Source organism: Hemitrygon akajei, chromosome 6, assembly GCF_048418815.1.
Source record: "Hemitrygon akajei chromosome 6, sHemAka1.3, whole genome shotgun sequence".
NCBI classification, from domain to species: domain Eukaryota; kingdom Metazoa; phylum Chordata; class Chondrichthyes; order Myliobatiformes; family Dasyatidae; genus Hemitrygon; species Hemitrygon akajei.
This window is the reverse complement of record NC_133129.1, coordinates 121,396,679-121,415,313: the sequence shown is the minus strand read 5'-3', so window position 1 is coordinate 121,415,313 and position 18,635 is coordinate 121,396,679. Positions and strand designations below refer to the sequence as shown.

At 41.1% G+C, this 18,635-nt stretch overlaps 1 protein-coding gene across 1 annotated transcript in view; it reads left to right on the top strand.

The window, feature by feature from the left end:
* commd9 (COMM domain containing 9) overlaps positions 1-12,419 on the top strand; it is a 32,072-nt gene extending 19,653 nt beyond the window's left edge. Inside the window, exons 3-6 of the mRNA XM_073049150.1 lie at positions 6,828-6,967; positions 8,806-8,840; positions 8,981-9,084; positions 11,998-12,419. Coding sequence (XP_072905251.1) covers positions 6,828-6,967; positions 8,806-8,840; positions 8,981-9,084; positions 11,998-12,138 — 420 coding nt within the window. The 3' untranslated portion in view covers positions 12,139-12,419. The remainder of the gene's footprint in view (positions 1-6,827; positions 6,968-8,805; positions 8,841-8,980; positions 9,085-11,997) is intronic.
* Positions 12,420-18,635: the final 6,216 nt, after the last annotated feature.

Sequence of the window (18,635 nt, the reverse complement as noted above, 5' to 3'; positions counted from 1 at the left end):
TGACTAAATTTACAATCTTCTGCAGCTTCTTTTGGTCCTGAGCAGCAGCACCCCCCCCCCCCCCCCCGCCCCATACCAGACAGTGATGCAGCCTGTCAGAATGTTCTCTGTGGTACATCTGTAGAAGTTTTTGAGTGTTTTTTGTCGATGTACCAAATCTCTTCAAACTCCTAATGAAGTATAGACACTGTCTTGCCTTCTTTATACCTGCATTGGTGTGTTGGGACCAGGCTAGCTCCTCAGAGATCCTGGCACCCAGGAACTTGAAACTGCTCACTCTCTCCACTTCTGATCTCTCTGTGAGTATTGGTATGTGTTCCTTCGCCTTATCCTTCCTGAAGTCCACAAACAGCTCTTTTGTCTTACTGACGTTGATTGACAGGTTGTTGCTGTGACACTATTCCACTAGTTGGCATATCTCACTCCTGTAGGCCCTCCCGTCACCACCTGAGATTCTACCAACAATGGTTGTATCATCAGCAAATTTATAGATGGTATTTGAGCTATGCCCAGCCACACAGTCAAGTGTATACAGAGAATAGAGCAGTGGGCTAAGCACACACCCCTAAGGCGTGCCAGTGTTGATCGTCAGCTTGGGGGGTATGTTAACACCAATCCTCTCAGATTGTGATCTTCTGGCTAGGAAGTCGAGGATCCAATTGCAGAGGGAGGTACAGAGGCCCAGGCTCTGTAACTTCTCAATCAGGATTGTGGGAATGATGGTGTTAAATGCTGAGCTGTAGTCGAGGAACAACACCCTGACATAAGTGTTTGTGTTGTCCAGGTGGTCTAAGGCCGTGTGAAGAGCCATTGAGATTGTGTCTGCAGTTGACCTATTGTGATGATAGGCAAATTGCAGTGGGTCCAGGTGAAGCAGGAGTTCAGTCTAGTCATGACCAACCTCTCAAAGCATTTCATAACTGTTGTGGAATCTGGTGATTTTCTGATTCACAGGTTCTTTTAGAAGTCTGCGAATGAGTGAAAACTTGTTGATGGTTGTTTATTTTAAAGTCTAAAAGGAACAGATACAGAGTATATGAAACTAAGAAGAAACCTAAGACAAGAAGATGATTTTTGCAGAGACTGACACTTTTATACTGAGAGAAGGCAAATTCCTGAGATAAGCAAAGGGCCAATTAAAAGATACAGTCACAGCATGTTTGTCATGTGCTCACACTTGGCCAGTGAAAAGGAGATAAACCATGTAACCATATAACAATTACAGCACGGAAATAGGCCATCTCAGCCCTTCTAGTCTGTGCCGAATGCTTATTCTCACCTAGTCCCAACTACCTGCACTCAGCCCATAACCCTCCATTCCTTTCCTGTCCATATACCTAGCCAATGTTTTTTAAATGACAAAATTGAACCTGCCTCTACCACTTCTACTGGAAGCTCGTTCCACACAGCTACTACTCTCTGAGTAAAGAAGTTCCCCCTCATGTTACGCCTAAACTTTTGCCCCCTAACTCTCAACTCATGTCCTCTTGTTTGAATCTCCCCTACTCTTAATGGAAAAAGCCTATCCACGTCAACTCTATCTATCCCCCTCATAATTTTAAATACCTCTATCAAGTCCCCCCTCAACCTTCTACGCTCCAAAGAATAAAGACCTAGCTTGTTCAACCTTTCTCTGTAACTTAGGTGCTGAAACCCAGATAACATTCTAGTAAATCTCCTCTCTACTTTCTCTAATTTGTTGACATCTTCCCTATAATTCGGTGACCAGAACTGTATGCAGTACTCCAAATTCGGCCTTACCATGCCTTATACAATTTTAACATCACATCCCACCTCCTATACTCAATGCTCTGTTTTATAAAGGCCAGCATACCAAAAGCTTTCTTCACCACCCTATCCACGTGAGATTCCACCTTCAGGGAACTATGCACCATTATTCCTAGATCACTCTGTTCTACTGCATTCCTCAATGCCCTACCATTTACCATGTATGTCCTATTTTGATTAATACTACCAAAATGTAGCACCTCACACTTACCAGTATTAAACTCCATCTGCCATCTTTCAGCCCACTCTTCTAACTGGACTAAATCTCTGCAAGCTTTGAAAACATACTTCATTATCCACAACGCCACCTGTCTTAGTATCATCTGCATACTTGCTAGTCCAATTTACCACCCCATCACCCAGATCATTAATGTATATGACAAACAACATTGGACCCAGTACAGATCCATGAGGCACACCACTAGTCACCGGCCTCCAACCTGACAAACAGTTATCCATCACTACTCTTTGGCATCTCCCATCCAGCCACTGTTGAATCCATTTCACTACTTCAATATTAATACCTAACGATTGAACCTTTCTTACTAACCTTTCATGTGGAACCTTGTCAAAGGCCTTAATGAAGTCCATATAGACAACATCCACTGCTTTATCCTCATCAACTTTCCTAGTAACCTCTTCAAAAAATTCAATAAGATTTGTCAAACGTGACCTTCCACGCACAAATCCATGTCGACTGCTCCTAATCAGACCCTGTCTATCCAGATAATTATATATACCATCTCTAAGAATACTTTCCAATAATTTACCCACCACTGATGTCAAACTTACAGGCCGATAATTGCTAGGTTTACTCTTAGAACCTTTTTTAAACAATGGAACCATATGAGCAATACACCAATCCTCCAGCACCATTCCTGTAGCTAATGACATTTGAAATATTTCTGTCAGAGCCCCTGCTATTTCTACACTAACTTCTCTCAAGGTCCTAGAGAATATCCTATCACAACCCAGAGACTTATCCACTTTTATATTCTTTAAAAGCCCTAGTACTTCCTCTTCTTTAATCATCATAGTTTCCATAACTACCCTACTTGTTTCACTTACCATACACAATTCAATATCCTTCTCCTTAGTGAATACTGATGAAAAGAAATTGTTCAAAATCTCCCCCATCTCTTTTGGCTCCTCTGATTCTCTAAGGGACCAGTTTTATCCCTCACTATCCTTTTGCTGTTAATATAACTGTAGAAACCCTTTGGATTTATTTTCACCTTACTTGCCAAAGCAACCATCTTCTTTTAGCTTTAATTTTTTTCTTAAGATCCTTTTTACATTCTTTATATTCCTTGAGCACCTCATTTACTCCATGCTGCCTATATTTATTGTAGATCTCTCTCTTTTTCCAAAACAAGTTTCCAATATCCCTTGAAAACCATGGCTTTCTCAAACTTTTAACCTTTCAACCTAACAGGTACATAAAGATTCTGTACCCTCAAAATTTCACCTTTAAATGACCTCCATTTCTCTATTACATCCTTCCCATAAAACAAATTGTCCCAATCCGCTCCTTCTAAATCCTTTCGTATTTCCTCAAAGTTAGCCTTCCTCCAATCAAAAATCTCAACCCTGGGTCCAGTCCTATCCTTCTCTGTAATTATATTGAAACTAATGGCATTGTGATCACTGGACCCGAAGTGCTCCCCAACACATACCTCCGTCACCTGACCTATCTCATTCCCTAATAGGAGATCCAACACTGCCCCTTCTCTAGTTGGTGCCTCTATGTATTGCTGCAAAAAACTATCCTGCACACATTTTTACAAACTCCAAACCATCCAGCCCTTTTACAGTATGGGCTTCCCAGTCTATGTGTGGAAAATTAAAATCTCCCACAATCACAACCTTGTGCTTACTACAAATATCTGCTATCTCCTTACAAATTTGCTCCTCCAATTCTCGCTCCCCATTAGATGGTCTATAATACACCTCTATAAGTACTACTACACCTTTCCCATTTCTCAATTCCACCCAAATAGTCTCCCTAGACGAGCCCTCTAATCTATCCTGCCAAAGCACTGCTGTAATATTTTCTCTGACAAGCAATGCAACACCTCCCCCTCTTGCCCCTCCGATTCTATCACACCCGAAGCAACAAAATCCAGGAATATTTAGTTGCCAATCACACCCCTCCTGCAACCATGTTTCACTAATAGCTACAACATCATATTTCCAGGTATCAATCCATGCTCTAAGCTCATCCACCTTTCTTACAATGCTCCTAGCATTAAAATAGATACATTTAAGAAACTCTCCACCTCTTCCTCTCTGTTTATCCCTAACGGTACAAACAACTTTATTATCTTTTTCTTCCTTCTCCCCTACATCTTTGGTCTGAGCGCCCCCCCTTCTCTATCACCTGCCTGTCCTCCCTCACACACTGTCTACTAGTTTTCTCTATTTTTGAAGTAACCTCCTCTCCCCTAGTCTCTTCAAATTGATTCCCACCCCCCAACCATTCTAGTTTAAAGTCTCCCCAGTAGCCTTAGCAAATCTCCCCACCAGGATATTGGTTCCCCCTAGGATTCAAGTGTAACCCGTCCTTTTTGTACAGGTCTCACCTGCCCCAAAAGAGGTCCCAATGATCAAGAAACTTGAATCCCTGCCCCCTGCTCCAATCCCTCAGCCACGCATTTATCCTCCACCTCATTCCATTCCTACTCTCACTGTCGCGTGGGACAGGCAGTAATCCTGAGATTACTACCTTTGTGGTCCTTCTTCTCAACTGCCTTCCTAATTCCCTATATTCTCCTTTCAGGACCTCTTCCCTTTTCCTACCTATGTCATTGGTACCTATATGTACCATGACCTCTGGCTCCTCACCCTCCCACTTCAGGATATCTTGGACACGATCAGAAACATCCTGGACCCTGGCACCAGGGAGGCAAACTACCATCCAAGTCTCCTGACTGCGTCCACAGAATCGCCTATCTGACCCCCTAACTATAGAGTCCCCTATCACTACTGCCTTCCTCTTCCTTTCCCTACCCTTCTGAGCCACAGGGCCGGACTCTGTGCCAGAGGCACGGCCACTGTTGCTTCTGCCAGGTAGTCTGTACCCCCCAACAGTACTCAAACAGGAGTACTTATTGTCAAGGGGTACAGCCACTGGGGTACTCTCTAGTACCTGACTCTTCCCCTTCCCCCTCCTAATTGTGACCCACCTGTCTCCCTCCCGTGGCCCCGTTGTGACCACCTGCCTGTAACTCCTCTCTATCAACTCCTCACTCTCCCTGACCAGGCGAAGGTCATCGAGCTGCAGCTCCAGTTTCCTAACACGGTCCCTTAGGAGCTGCAGCTCGGCGCACCTGGTGCAGATGTGGACGTCCGGGAGGCTCGGAGACTCCAGGACCTCCCACATCCGACACTGAGAACAACAAGCTGCCCTCACACTCATACGTCCCCTTTCTTCAAGTAACAGGAAAAACTGAAACCTAAACCTACCTTGCCTCGTCCACTTCCGCCTAAGCCCGTTGAGCCAAAGCTCTTAAGCCTTCACTCTGCTCCTGGCTCACCCCGCTGCCTGCAAAACAATGCTGCCCGCTGTTTAAGGCTGTGTTCTTATTAAATCTTCCCCGCTTCACTACCCGACGTCACACGCCTGCGCAGTCCCGCCTCTCTCAACTCCAATGAGAAGAAGAAAAAATCAAAATGGCTCCTGCCGCACTCCTGTTCTGATCCTCCGACTTCCTTCTCCAAATTCAACTGTTATGTAATGCTATATTGCTTTGTCACCAGTAGGTGGAGACAAGCACCACATTGTGAACATGTACAAGTTAAAATGTTATTAACTACAATTTTAGTCTTGCTAAAAATGTTAACCTTATTAATTCAACTAATTAAAAACACAAAAAAGCAACTGATTCTAACAGTGTCCAGGCATTTTTCAAATTCGTTATTGTACCTGCTGCAACTGCATCCTCTGGTAGCTGATTCCACCTAGCCCTTTAGTTCTACAAGGTAGTACTAGGGAAATGAAACACTTGAGGTTGCTTGTCTAGGATGTGCCTCTTCTAGGTGTCCAGACACAGTAGCAAATAATTGTGTCCTTTTAAGGTGACAGCATATCAGCCAGTCCAGTTTACCCAGTTATGAAGGTAGAAAGGAAAATGATTATTTTTAGGAAAAGGGTAACTGGGTAAGTGTTTGTATTCTGAAGGACTTGAATGTCCTTTACTATGTCTTTAAAAAAATAATAATTATGGACATTAAAGTGGACACCACCCATTTTTGAGTGATTAGAAAAGCAAGAAGTTAATTGTGGAGACATTGGAGTTTAAGTGCTGAAGGAGTTTTATGTGCTTAGAGGGTCTTTGTGAGACCACACTAAGAGTTCTATGTCCAGTTATTGTCTTCACTGAACTGACTTCTGATGTGAAGGGATTTTCATGTGATTAGGTTTATTTACCTGGAGTACAGACAAATGAAAGATGATCATATACTAAATTCTTTAATCACCACATTTATGAATGAATGCTGGGAGGATGTTTTCCCTGACTGAAGTCTCACTCTCAGTAGGTCGGCCATTTAGGACTAAAATTAAAACTTCCATTTGCTGAAAAAGATTGTGCATCTTTGAAGTTCACTTTCCCCTCTGTCAAACTGAGAGATGTGAATGCTCAGTAATTAAATATATTCAGCAGTGATAGACTTGTGATTACTCATGTGAATTGAGAGAGATGATGATCAGGAGAGAAGGCAATGTTGGAATCCTGCTGGAAGGTGGAGTAGGTTTCTATTTCTGTGTATTGCATTGCATTGCATGTTTGGTCTGTTTGCGAGATCCATAGCCAAGTATAGCCCCTTCACAAGATTGATCACCATCTGATGGCAAGATTGGGTGGTCTGTAGAATAGAAAAATCTGGTAGGAAGAATGGTTGTTAGTTTTGTTCAAGTGAAATACAAATAACTTTGCTCATATCTGATGTGAAGAATATCTGGCTTAAGTTTTCTGTAGAGTGAAGAAAAAGAATCAAAGCAGAAAACCACTGCTTTTATTTATCCTTTCTCTCCATAGCTGATCTCTTCCCTTCACCATTTCACACGGCAAGTTGTGTTCCAAGGACTAACTTCAGCCGAAGAGATTTTCCCACTCTTTCCAGATAATTTCCATCAGAACCTGAAAAATCTGTTAACTAAAATAATTCTTGAAAATGTGTAAGTCCTTTATTCTCTTTGCTTGGGGGAGGGCATTGCTGTTGGTTTTGCTGTGATTGAGAACAGTCGGAACACTTAAGTTGAAAGATGTATATTTATTGAAACTGATAATTCAAATTCTGCGTTAGCTTCCTTGAGTTTTGTGTTTTTTCTCAAATCAATATATTTATCTTGTAGAAGGAACTTGGAAGTAGCTGTGTGTGCAGTGTGTTTTTTTTTAGGTTAAAAATATTTAAAAAGCTTAATGAACATGTTCTGAATTAAAACAAACTAAAACTAATGTCTTGAAGGCTCTATTCTTCCTTGTATTGTCTGAACAGAATGTCAGATCCCTTGTGAAAGTCTTTGAAATTTGTGATTCAGCTTGAATAATGAGCTGTTAAATTAACGTGATTGGTTAGCAAATGAAGACTGAAGAAGTCATTAATCTATTTAAGTAAGGATTGTTTAGGGATGTTGGGACTTCAAACTGGCAAGTGAGTTTCTACTTAATAATCCAGCTGGTATAAATGCAATTTTCTCTTGTTATAACGTATCTTACAATTAACTCTATTTATTGCTTCTTGATTTTGCTTTTCCTGCACTCCTTTAACTCTCCCATTCTGCCTCCTGAAAACTTGAGTTTGTATTCCAACCTAACACATTAAGTGCTTTCTAGATTTTAAAATTCTCATCCTCAGTTCAGATCCTTTCTGGACCTTGCAGTACTGGTTCTCTGAGACCTTCAACTTCTGTAGTGAGATTATTGGACACCTCTGACATCTTGGTCATCTCTTGATTACTCTGTGGGTGAACCCTCGCCTTTGCTGTCGACTGTTGTAGTTTTGCCGTCATAATGCACAGAAGAAGTCCCTTTGGCCCAGCACATGCTGACCTTTTTGCCCATGTACACTGTTCACACTTAGTGACTTCAAGCTGTAGAACTCTCTGTGCTTTGCTGTCTGTCTAAGACTGTCTTTGAAACATTCTTTTGGTGTTTAAGTGGCTTTTAGGTAATCAGAATTATGGAGGGAATAGTGGAATGTGAATGACGTGCGGGCAGAAGTGATTTAGTTTAATTTGACCTTGTTTTTGGCTCAAGCATCATAGGACAATAAGCATATTCCTGTGCTGTACTAGTCTGTGTTCTTTAGTCACCTAATATCACTTGTAGCACCAAACAAAACAACTGCCGCTAGCCTGCAACCCTACGGATTTGTTATACTTGTGTGACACACCCTCAGCTCAATGATTAGTCCAAAAATCAAGTCCTTTATTCGGTCCTTTATTAGCAATTAGCAGACATACAATCTTGAAGTGATGAAACCTAAGCATACCCAAGTGTAAGCTAAGCCCTATTCAGCGATATTAAGCATTATCTCAGAAGTCAGCAAAAGATACAACCTCCGACAGTCCCAAGCTACAAGCTGCCACGAAATGAGCAAAAATATGTAACTTAATCCCCTTTGCCTCACCTCCCACTCATGAGACTAGTTACCATAAGAAACATAATAAATGGGCAACACAGAATACAAAAGAAAACATGCATAGTTCCAAATTTGGTCTCAAATTTTGTTTAACAGGACTGCAAAAGCTTTGGGATATTTTACTACCGTAAGTTAATTGAACACCTCCCATTGTGGGCATTAGTAAGAGTTGATTCAGTATTGATGTGCGCAGGATCACAAGGTTTGGTCTCCCTGTCACACTGCCCAGCTGAAAGAAATTGAGCCATAAAGGATGATGCAGTGCCGTGACTGTTTTCTCGTGTGCCAGAATGACTTGAAATGCTGCTCACGGGTAATGTACTAGCATAAGGGACTTATTCACTGAAAATTATTTCTTGATATCTATTTCAGAGCCAGCTGGAGGAATGAGGCACTTGCAAATCAAAGTAAGGGAAATTGTTTGCTTTAATCCATATTGTCATTGTATGAGGTGGATCCACTGCATGCAGTTAGATTCTTAAGACATTAGTTCATAATGCTGGCTCCTCATTGTGTGGTAGTACACTTTGTTCTTTCTCTGTCCTAGTTTCCTTGCCTCGCCTCATCAACATGGATTGGAGAGTGGATATCAAAACCTCCTCTGATAACATCAACAGAATGGCAGTGCCTACGTGCCTACTCCAAATGAAGGTATTACTGAATGATAGCATTTTGCAAATGCAGAGTTATTTGCATCTTTTATTGAATATTTTTGGAATATAACTTTCAAGTCACAATTGAGCCAAATGGCCAACGGCCTTCCTATGGGAAATGGCTTAAATGTTACTTCTGTTTAGGATTGTCAGCACAATGGACTTTAACCTGCAATCTTTGTATTATAATCTGTATTTCATACCAAATTTGCTCACCTCTATCATATTGTTTGGGGCCCTATTTGTACAAAAATAAATTGTGATCTTTTCGGGACTGGAAATTACAGCCTTTCTCCCCGGAGTATCACTGGACCATTATACCTGGGTGCTGCAGGACTGCAACTCGAACATAAAACTGTAAAGCACAGTGCAGGCCCTTTAGTTTACGATGTGCCAGAGCAAATCTTTCTGCAGAACAGCACTGTTTGCCTACCTCCAGGCAGAATATGTTCGATCTGCAACCACTCTCTGCCTTCTGTGGGCAAGCCAATTCCAAATCCACACAGCCAAGTTTCCCTGGATCCCATGCCTCCTGATTTTCTGAAAGAGCCTACAATGGGGAGCCTTATCTGATTGTTGAATTCAGTTGGACTCCTGAGACGTGGCCTGCCCCTCACAAAGTCACGCTGACAATCCCTAATCACACTATGCTTCTCCAAATGATTTGTAAACCCTGTCTCTAAGAATCCTGTCTAATAATTTGCCCACCACTGACACAAGACTCACTGGTCTGTAGGTCCCAGGGTTATCCCTATTGCCTTTCTTGAACAAAGGAATAATATTTTCCACCCTGAACCTTCTGGTATACTACTCCTGCATCCAGTGAGGACGCAAAGATCATTGCCAAAGGTGCAGCACTCTCTTCCCTCACTTCCCATAGTAAGTAACCTGAAGTACATACTACCCGGCCCCGGAAACTTATCTGTCCTAACCTTCTTCAAAAGTTCCATCACATCCTCTTTCTTAAGGTCGGTGTATACTCAAGAAAAGTATTCATTCAGGATCTTCCCCTACTTCCTTATCTGAAATGTTTATGGCCAGAAGTATTTTGGATTTCAGATTTTTTGGGTTTTTGGAATATAGCTTGGGATATATATCATAGCTTGGGATGGCCATTATTTCTGACTCTGAATTTACGAGCTGCCAGTAAGCAGTCTTTGTTTTAGACTTGTTCATCGTGCATGTGTACTGATGCAGCAGTTCAGTGTTAGATTTTTATCAGCGACCGTCACGGCAAACTCAATGAATTTCCCTGCTTTATCACCACAAATCTTAAAAAATTTATGCCGCGCCTTTTCTTAAATTTCTGCAACTAGCCAGCTGAGTATTCACAATTTCCTTCTGTTTGGGATAGATCTTTGTTTCATGATCAGTATACTGTTAAGTGGCATACTATATGTTCACTCTGATGGATCTATTCTTGCAATTCATGATCTTTACTTTTTGCTTTATGCAGTGTTTTTCTATTTTTCGTTAACTTCTGTTCATTACATATGGGAGGTCACTTCTCAGATCTGTCTGTGGTGTGCAGAGACCTGTACATCACCTGGGGAAACTTCACAGTGTCTGGCGGAATTTTCCATTTGTGATGTCATGTCAGCACTTAAAAAAATATTTAGGATTTCAGAGTTTGGATTTTGGAAGTTCAGATAAGAGGTACTCAACCTGTAATAGGTTTAATACCTGGTCTGAACAGAGTTTCTAGAAAATTGCTTATCTTATTTTGGGCCAGGGAAATACACATTAGTCATAAATTCTCTCCTTGATATCCCGAGAAGCTCAGAGTTTTGGCATTATGCTGCAAAAGGTCTGGGTCTGCATTTCCCACGGCCCACTATCCTTGTTACTCTCAGCCTTGTCTTGCAAGTGAATCTATTAAAGACCCAATGGATTGAATATTTGATAAAGAGAACGGAGAAATATAAAAGAGCTGTCCTTGAACTGTTAGTGACATAAATTCTTGGGAGAAGGCAGGAGTTGTTGACATTTATGAAAATATGTAATACATTATGAAAATATTCCTGGTTTTGACCTGTTTGATGTGATTAACAGATTCTGAGGAGAAAATATACTTTGTAATGAAAAGAGTTAGAATGTTCAAGGTCAGTGAACGTTTTAAAATAGGAGTGAGTAGGCAATTCAGTTGTTGGTGTGTGTACTTTTTATTTTGGCTGTTTTAGAAAGGACTCTTTATCGTTGCATTATTCAGAATAAAGTACTTTGAGCCAACTACTGTCAACCTATTGAATAGTAATTGTTTACTGGGAAATCTTGTACCCAGCATGTTTTCCAAGTTTCTACATGAGGCATACAAAATGTTTCTAGGTATAATGAAATTCAGTACTCGTACTAGACAGCTTAAACCGCCAGTTAATGTTACCTCAGGATTAAAGTTATAACACGGTTATAGAATAAGCTTCCCAAAACTATGTTTTTAAGGATGCAATATATGACAGGAATATCTGCCTGTCATTGAGTCAGTTATAGTAAATGCTAAACAGCTGTAGCTGAATCCCAATGAAATAAATTACTTCCAATATCTTTCCAGTGAGCTGAATTTGATACAACTCCCAATTTCTAATGGTTTAAATTGCAATTTAAGTATAATTTCCTCCATGTGCTTATTTGTTACAAGTTGGTTAATATAACTGATTTTGGGTGTAAATTAAATCAGTGTGTTCAAATTGATCAGTTGATCTGTGTGTAGTCTCTTGAAACTTGAGTTACAGCCTGGTAAGGATTCAGCTGTACTGCAGAAAGGTCCCTCAATTCTAATTAATCTCTACTCATTCTGCACTATGTGTGGATAAAATGGAGCTGAAAATAACATTTAATTGCTTATGATTTTATAGAATTTGCATTAACAAAGAGCTGTATTTGCATATTTATAATGATGTTCATTTTCTCTCAGATTCAGGACGATGCCACTGTTTGTCAACATAAGTCCACTATTTCCACGGTCTCTCTTGAACTAAGTAAAGAAAAATTGGACACAATGTTGGATGGACTTGGTCGGATACGGGATCAGCTTTCAGCTGTGGCAAATAAATAGTTTAGCAGTTGACTCAATGCACAAGTATAAGACACTTCTGAGATATCATATTTGGATCAGGGGAAATGTTTTCCTACTTTCCTGTGTGTGCATTTGAGGCACGAACCTTCCATTTTGTGCTATCTTATTTCAATCATCAAAGATGTGATTGCTGTAAATTTCTCCATTTTTTTTCTCTTTTGGAATTAAATGTCTTATTTTTCCTTTGTATCTTGATACTTGTCTCTTCTGTGTACAGTGAGCCTTACATTAATATTGCAATTAAAAGCAATGCCAAGATATTTTTGATTAGTTTTTACAAGAATGTGGATGCTGGAAACTGAGTACTGTAGTTTGGAGGACAGGTGAATCAAGAGTCTGTCCTTGCTGTAACCCTTTTTTAAATGAATCCAAACTCGGGTTGGAGGAACAACACCTTATATACCGGCTGGGTAGCCTCCAACCTGATAGCATGAACATTGACTTCTCTAACTTCTGTTAATGCCCCTCCTCCCCTTCTTACCCCATCCCTGACATATTTAGTTGTTTGCCTGTTCGCCATCTCCCTCTGGTGCTCCCCCCCCCCCCCCATTCTTTCTCCTGAGGCCTCTCGTCCCATGATCCTTTCCCTTCTCCAGCTCTGTATCACTTTCGCCAATCACCTTTCCAGCTCTTAGCTTCATCCCACCCCCTCCGGTCTTCTCCTATCATTTGGCATTTCCTCTCCCCCCCCCCCCCCCACTATTTTCAAATCTCTTACTATCTTTCTTTTCAGTTAGTCCTGATGTAGGGTCTCAGCCCGAAACGTCGACAGCGCTTCTCCCTATAGATGCTGCCTGGTCTGCTGTGTTCCACCAGCATTTTGTGTGTGTTGTTTGAATTTCCAGCATCTGCAGAGTTCCTCGTGTTTACCCTTTTTTAAACTTTGTTTTCAACAGCTGATTTCCTTCTCTGAAAAATACTAATGACCAGTTTGATTAGTTTCATGATCGTATTTTTTGATAAAAGCATTTTTAAATATTTAATTACTTGAATCTGTAATACCCAGCTATATAAAGGGGATTTAAATTTGTCTCTAATTCTGTAGTCCAGCAGCTGCATATTATATAGAATATTTTATATTGAAGCCTTTGAGCAAACAGGAAAATACATGATGAACAAGCATTGTGCTGAAGGAAAGTCTCTGATCTGAAACATGAACTCTCTTTTTCTTTCCACAATGGCAAGGTGGATAGAAGAATAAGCCATTCTCAAAACCTGTGCTGGGCAGCACAGTGGCACAGCTAGTGTTGATTCACTGTATGAAAGACATGAGTTCAATCATGACTTCTGGTGCTATCTTTGTGGTGTTCGCAATCTCTCCTTATGACAGCATTGGTTTCTTCTGTATGTTCTGGTTTTCTACCACAACACAAAGATGTGATTCAGTAGGTCAATTAGCTAGTGTAAATTACCTCGTACAAACCCCATTTCCAGAAAAGTTGGGATATTTTCCAAAATGCAATAAAAACAAAAATCTCTATGTTAATTCACGTGAACCTTTATTTAACTGACAAAAGTACAAAGAAAAGATTTTCAATAGTTTTACTGACCAACTTAATTGTATTTTGTAAATATACACAAATTTAGAATTTGATGGCTGCAACACAACAAAAGTTGGGACAGAGGGATGTTTACCATTGTGTTGCATCACCTTTCCTTTTAATAAATTTTTAATCGTTTTGGAACTGAGGATACTAATTGTAGTAGATTTGGAATTGGAAATTTTGTCCATTCTTGCTTGATATAAGACTTCAGCTGCTCAACAGTCCGTGGACTCCGTTATCTGATTCTCCTCTTCATGATGCATCATACATTTTCAATAGGAGATAGATCTGGACTGGCAGCAGGCCAGTCAAGCACATGCACTCTGTGTCTACAAAGCCACGCTGTTGTAGCCCGTGCAGAATGTGGTCTGGCATTGTCCTGCTGAAATAAGCATGGACGTCCCGGGAAGAGACGTCGCCTTGATGGCAACATATGTCTCTCTAAAATCCTAATATACTCCTCAGAGTCAATGGTATCTTCACATACATGCAACTCACCCATGCCGTGGGCACTGATGCACCCCCATACGATCACAAATGCTGGCTTTTGCACCTTTGGCTGATAACAATCAGGATGGTCGTTTTCATCTTTGGCACGGAGAACTTGATGCCCGTTTTTTCCGAAAACTAGCTGAAATGTGGACTCATCTGACCACAGCACACGGTTCCACAGTCTTTCGGTCCATCTGAGATTAGCTCGGACCCAGAGAACTCGCCAGCGTTTCTGCATAGAGTTGATGTATGGCTTCCTCCTTGCGTAATACAGTTTCAAGTTGCATTTCTGGATGCAGTGACGGACTGTGTTAAGTGACAATGGTTTTCCGAAGTACTCCCGAGCCCAGGTGGCTATAGTTGTCACAGTAGCATGACGGTTTCTTAGGCAGTGCCGCCTGAGGGCTCGAAGATCACGCGCATTCAACAGTGATTTCCGACCTTGCCCTTTACGCACTGAGATGTCTCCGAATTCTCTGAATCTTTTCACAATATTATGTACTGTAGATGTTGAAAGACCTAAATTCTCTGCAATCTTGCATTGGGAAATGTTCCTTTTTAACTGACTAACAATTCTCTCACGAATTTTGGCACGAAGGGGTGAGCCACAACCCATCCTTGCTTGCAAAGACTGAGCCTTTGATGGATGCTACTTTTATACCCAGTCATGATACCTCACCTGCTACCAATTAGCCTGCTTAATGTGGAGTCTTCCAAACCGGTGTTACTTGAATATTCTGTGCACTTTTCAATCTTATTTTAACTCTGTCCCAACTTTTGTTGAGTGTGTTGCAGCCATCAAATTCTAAACTTGTGTATATTTACAAAATACAATTAAGTTGGTCAGTAAAACTATTGGAAATCTTTTCTTTGTACTTTTGTCAGTTAAATAAAGGTTCACGTGAATTAACATATCACAGATTTTTGTTTTTATTGCATTTTGGAAAATATCCCAACTTTTCTGTAAATGGGGTTTGTAAATGAGTGGTAGAATCCGGGGAGAACTGGTAATAGAAAATGATGTGATAAAGGTTGTAAAAATAAGTGGTTGGTTTGGTACATGCTTGGTGGGTTAAAGAACCTGTTCTGTGCTGTTCCCTCTCTGATTGCTGCTCCACCAAGATGACACTGGTGATATACACTAACATTTTGTGGGCAGCTCATAAACATGCTAGATATTTTACTAGATGTACTTCTGAACAGCAATTGATGCAATCTGTGGACTGTAATTTTCCTTTTAAAAGTGGGTGCATTTGAACCATCTAAACGAACTAGCTATTTTTATGACCTGAAGGATTTGGTGAACATAACTCTCGGGAATGTAGGTTTAGCACCTTAAAGCGGATGGAAGTCCCTCATTGCTGGAGGAGAGGGCACCAGAGCAGATTTCAAGCCAGATTAAAGCATGGGCCCAAGAGCAGAAAACAAGGCGGTGTGCAGCTCCATCAGTGTGCCTACCAAGTTCCTGTCCTGTTTGCCTACGTTTGACCTGTCTTCCTCTATTCTCACTACTACCATCTGTCAGGAGATGAAAGAGTCTTGTGCCTGTGCCACCAGGTTCAGGAATAGTTGTTGCCTGCAACCATTGGGCTCCTTGACTTGTGTGGATAGTTCCATTCATTTCAGCCCTGAACTGACCCCACAGCCTGTAGACTCAATTTCAGGGACTCTGCCTTTGTTACGTATGGTCTTTCATAGATTCTAGTGTATTTATCTTCCCATGGGTGCCTGCAATGAAATGAATCTCAAGATTGTATATTGTATACATTGATAATAAATGTACTTTGAGTATCTCCATATGTTCATTTCTTCTTTCAGATTTCAACAACTTCAGCATTGTGATTTTTACAGGCAACACACAAAATGATGGTAGAACGCAGTAGGACAAGCAGCCTCTATAGGAAGAAGTACGGTCGACGTTTCAGGCCGAGACCCTTTGTCAGGACTAACTGATGAAGGGTCTCGGCCCTAAACATCGACTGTACTTCTTCCTATAGATGCTGCCTGGCCTTCTGCGTTCCACCAGCATTTTGTGTGTGTTGCTTGAATCTCCAGCATCTGCAGATTTCCTCGTGTTTGCATTTTGATTTTACAATTGTTTGTACATTATTGGTAATAATTTCAACCACAGTCGATATGGAAGTACAGATCTTTCCCTCCTTCACGTGTTCCCATTCTGTGTATATATTTTAACTTCATAAATGTTTCAGATACAATTGTTGTACTAGTTATTCCACAAAATACAAGAAGTTAGTTCTTGTACTAAATTCAGCTTGTGACTTCATTATCTATTTACTAAATTTCATTTTGTGTAAAATACCTGTTTAGCTACCTCTTTTTCAGAACTGATTCATTTTTCTGTGTCCTGTGTACACATTAGCAAAATCTGCTTCATCATACTCTTGTCCCCAAGCTTTTTGTGCATTTATTTATATTTCTCTGACAAACATGATCTATGGTCACAGGTTGAAGAGGAGTCACAGAGACTGGTTCTATTTTTTAATGAATAAATGGAGGTAGAGTCATCCATGAACCAGTCCTCATCAAGGGATCAGAGATGGAGAGTGTCATCAATTTTAAACTCCTCAGTGTTATTATTTCAGAGGATCTGTACTGGGTCTAGCATTTAAATGCCATTAAAAAGAAGGCTAGGCAGGCCTCTGCTTTCTGAGAAATTGCTAAGATTTGGCATGTCATCCATAACTTTGACCAGCTGCTTCAGATATGTGTTGGAGAGTAACCTGACTGCGTAATGAGTTAGTATAAAAACACCAATGCTCTCAAATAGAAAAACGTACAAAAATCAGTGGATACAGCCCATTCTGGTAAATCGCTCCCCACCATTGAGCACATCTACAAGAGGTGTTGTCGCAGAAAAGCCTCATTCATCATCAAGGACTCCCACCATCCAGGCCATGCTCTGTTCTCACTGCTGCCAACTAGAAGAGGGTATAGGACCCAAACGACCAGGTTCAGGAACAGTTATTACCCCTGAACCAGCAGGGATAAATTCACTCATCCCAACATTGGACTGTTCCTACAACCTTGTGGACTTGCTTTCAAGGATTCTTCCTCTCATCATTGATATTTATTGCTGATTTAATTATTGTTCGGTTTGTTTTTTCTTTTCGTATTTCCAGCTTGTGGTCTCTTGCACATTGATTGCTGGTGGTTTTTCATTGATTCTATTGTGCTTCTTTGTATTCGCTGTGAATGCTCACAAGTAAATGACTCTCAGGGTAACCTGTAGTTACAATTTGCTTTGAACTTTGGATATTGAGGAAATACCTTAGTCTTTACTGTGATATCCTCTCACTTGAGGTTGGTGTAGTGGACTGGGTGGTTTTTAAGAAGTGTGGATGAGGAATGTATACTAAAACTGAACTGGCATTTGTCAGTCAGAAAATCGCCATTCTAACTGTTCACAGGTACCTCTACATTCCAGCATCAGCCAAGCTAAATGTAGCTTACAATTGCTGACTAAACTGACCTTGGTTAACTGGGTGCATAATTGCAGCTGGTAGTGAGACTGTCAGGAAGGACAGATGGATAATAGGGCAAAATTGCAGTCAGTGGGATGAGTTGCAGTGTAACATGGGGACAAAACTATTAAGGGTGATGAATATGGAATTGAAGGTGTTAAATTTGAATGCACACAGTATGTGGAATAAGGTAGATAATCATGTAGTGCGGTCAGAGATTGATAGCTATTACATGGGCATCGCTGAGTCAATACTGAAAGAAGTTCATAGTTGGGAGCTTAATATCCATGGGTATGCATTGTATTGAAAGGACGAAGTGGTGATGTGGTTCAGTTAGTAAAAAAATTATCAAATCCTTAGAAAGAGGTGACATAGGATCAGAAGGTGTAGAATGCTTGTGAGTAAAGAAACTACATGGGTAAAAACACAAAAATACAACTGCAGATGCTGTGGATCAAAGGATACGTACACAACGCTGGAAGAACTCAGCAGGTAAGGCAGCATCTGTGAGAAAAGAGTAGCCAACGTTTCGGGCCGAGACCCTTCATCAGGGATTGGGGGGGGGGGGTGGGAGAGAGGGCCGGAGTCCAGTAATAGAGATCGGGGAGGGGGAAGGCCTAGAGGTGCCAGGTGAAAAACCAATCAGAGGAAAGATAAAGAGGGGAGGGGATAAGCATGAAAGAACTATAGAGATAAAGAAGCAGCAAGTTGAAAGGGGAGAGAGGCAGAGAGGGACCTGGGATAGGGGAAGGGGAGGGGGAGGGAATTACCGGAAATTGGAGAATTCAATGTTCATACCACCAGGCTGGAGGCTACCCAGACGGTAGATGAGGTGTTGCTCCTCCAACCTAAGTTTGGCCTCATCATGGCAGTAGAGGAGGCCATGTATGGACATATCTAGATGGGAATGAGAGGCAGAGTTGAAGTGGGTGGCAACCAGGAGGTCCTGTCTATTGTG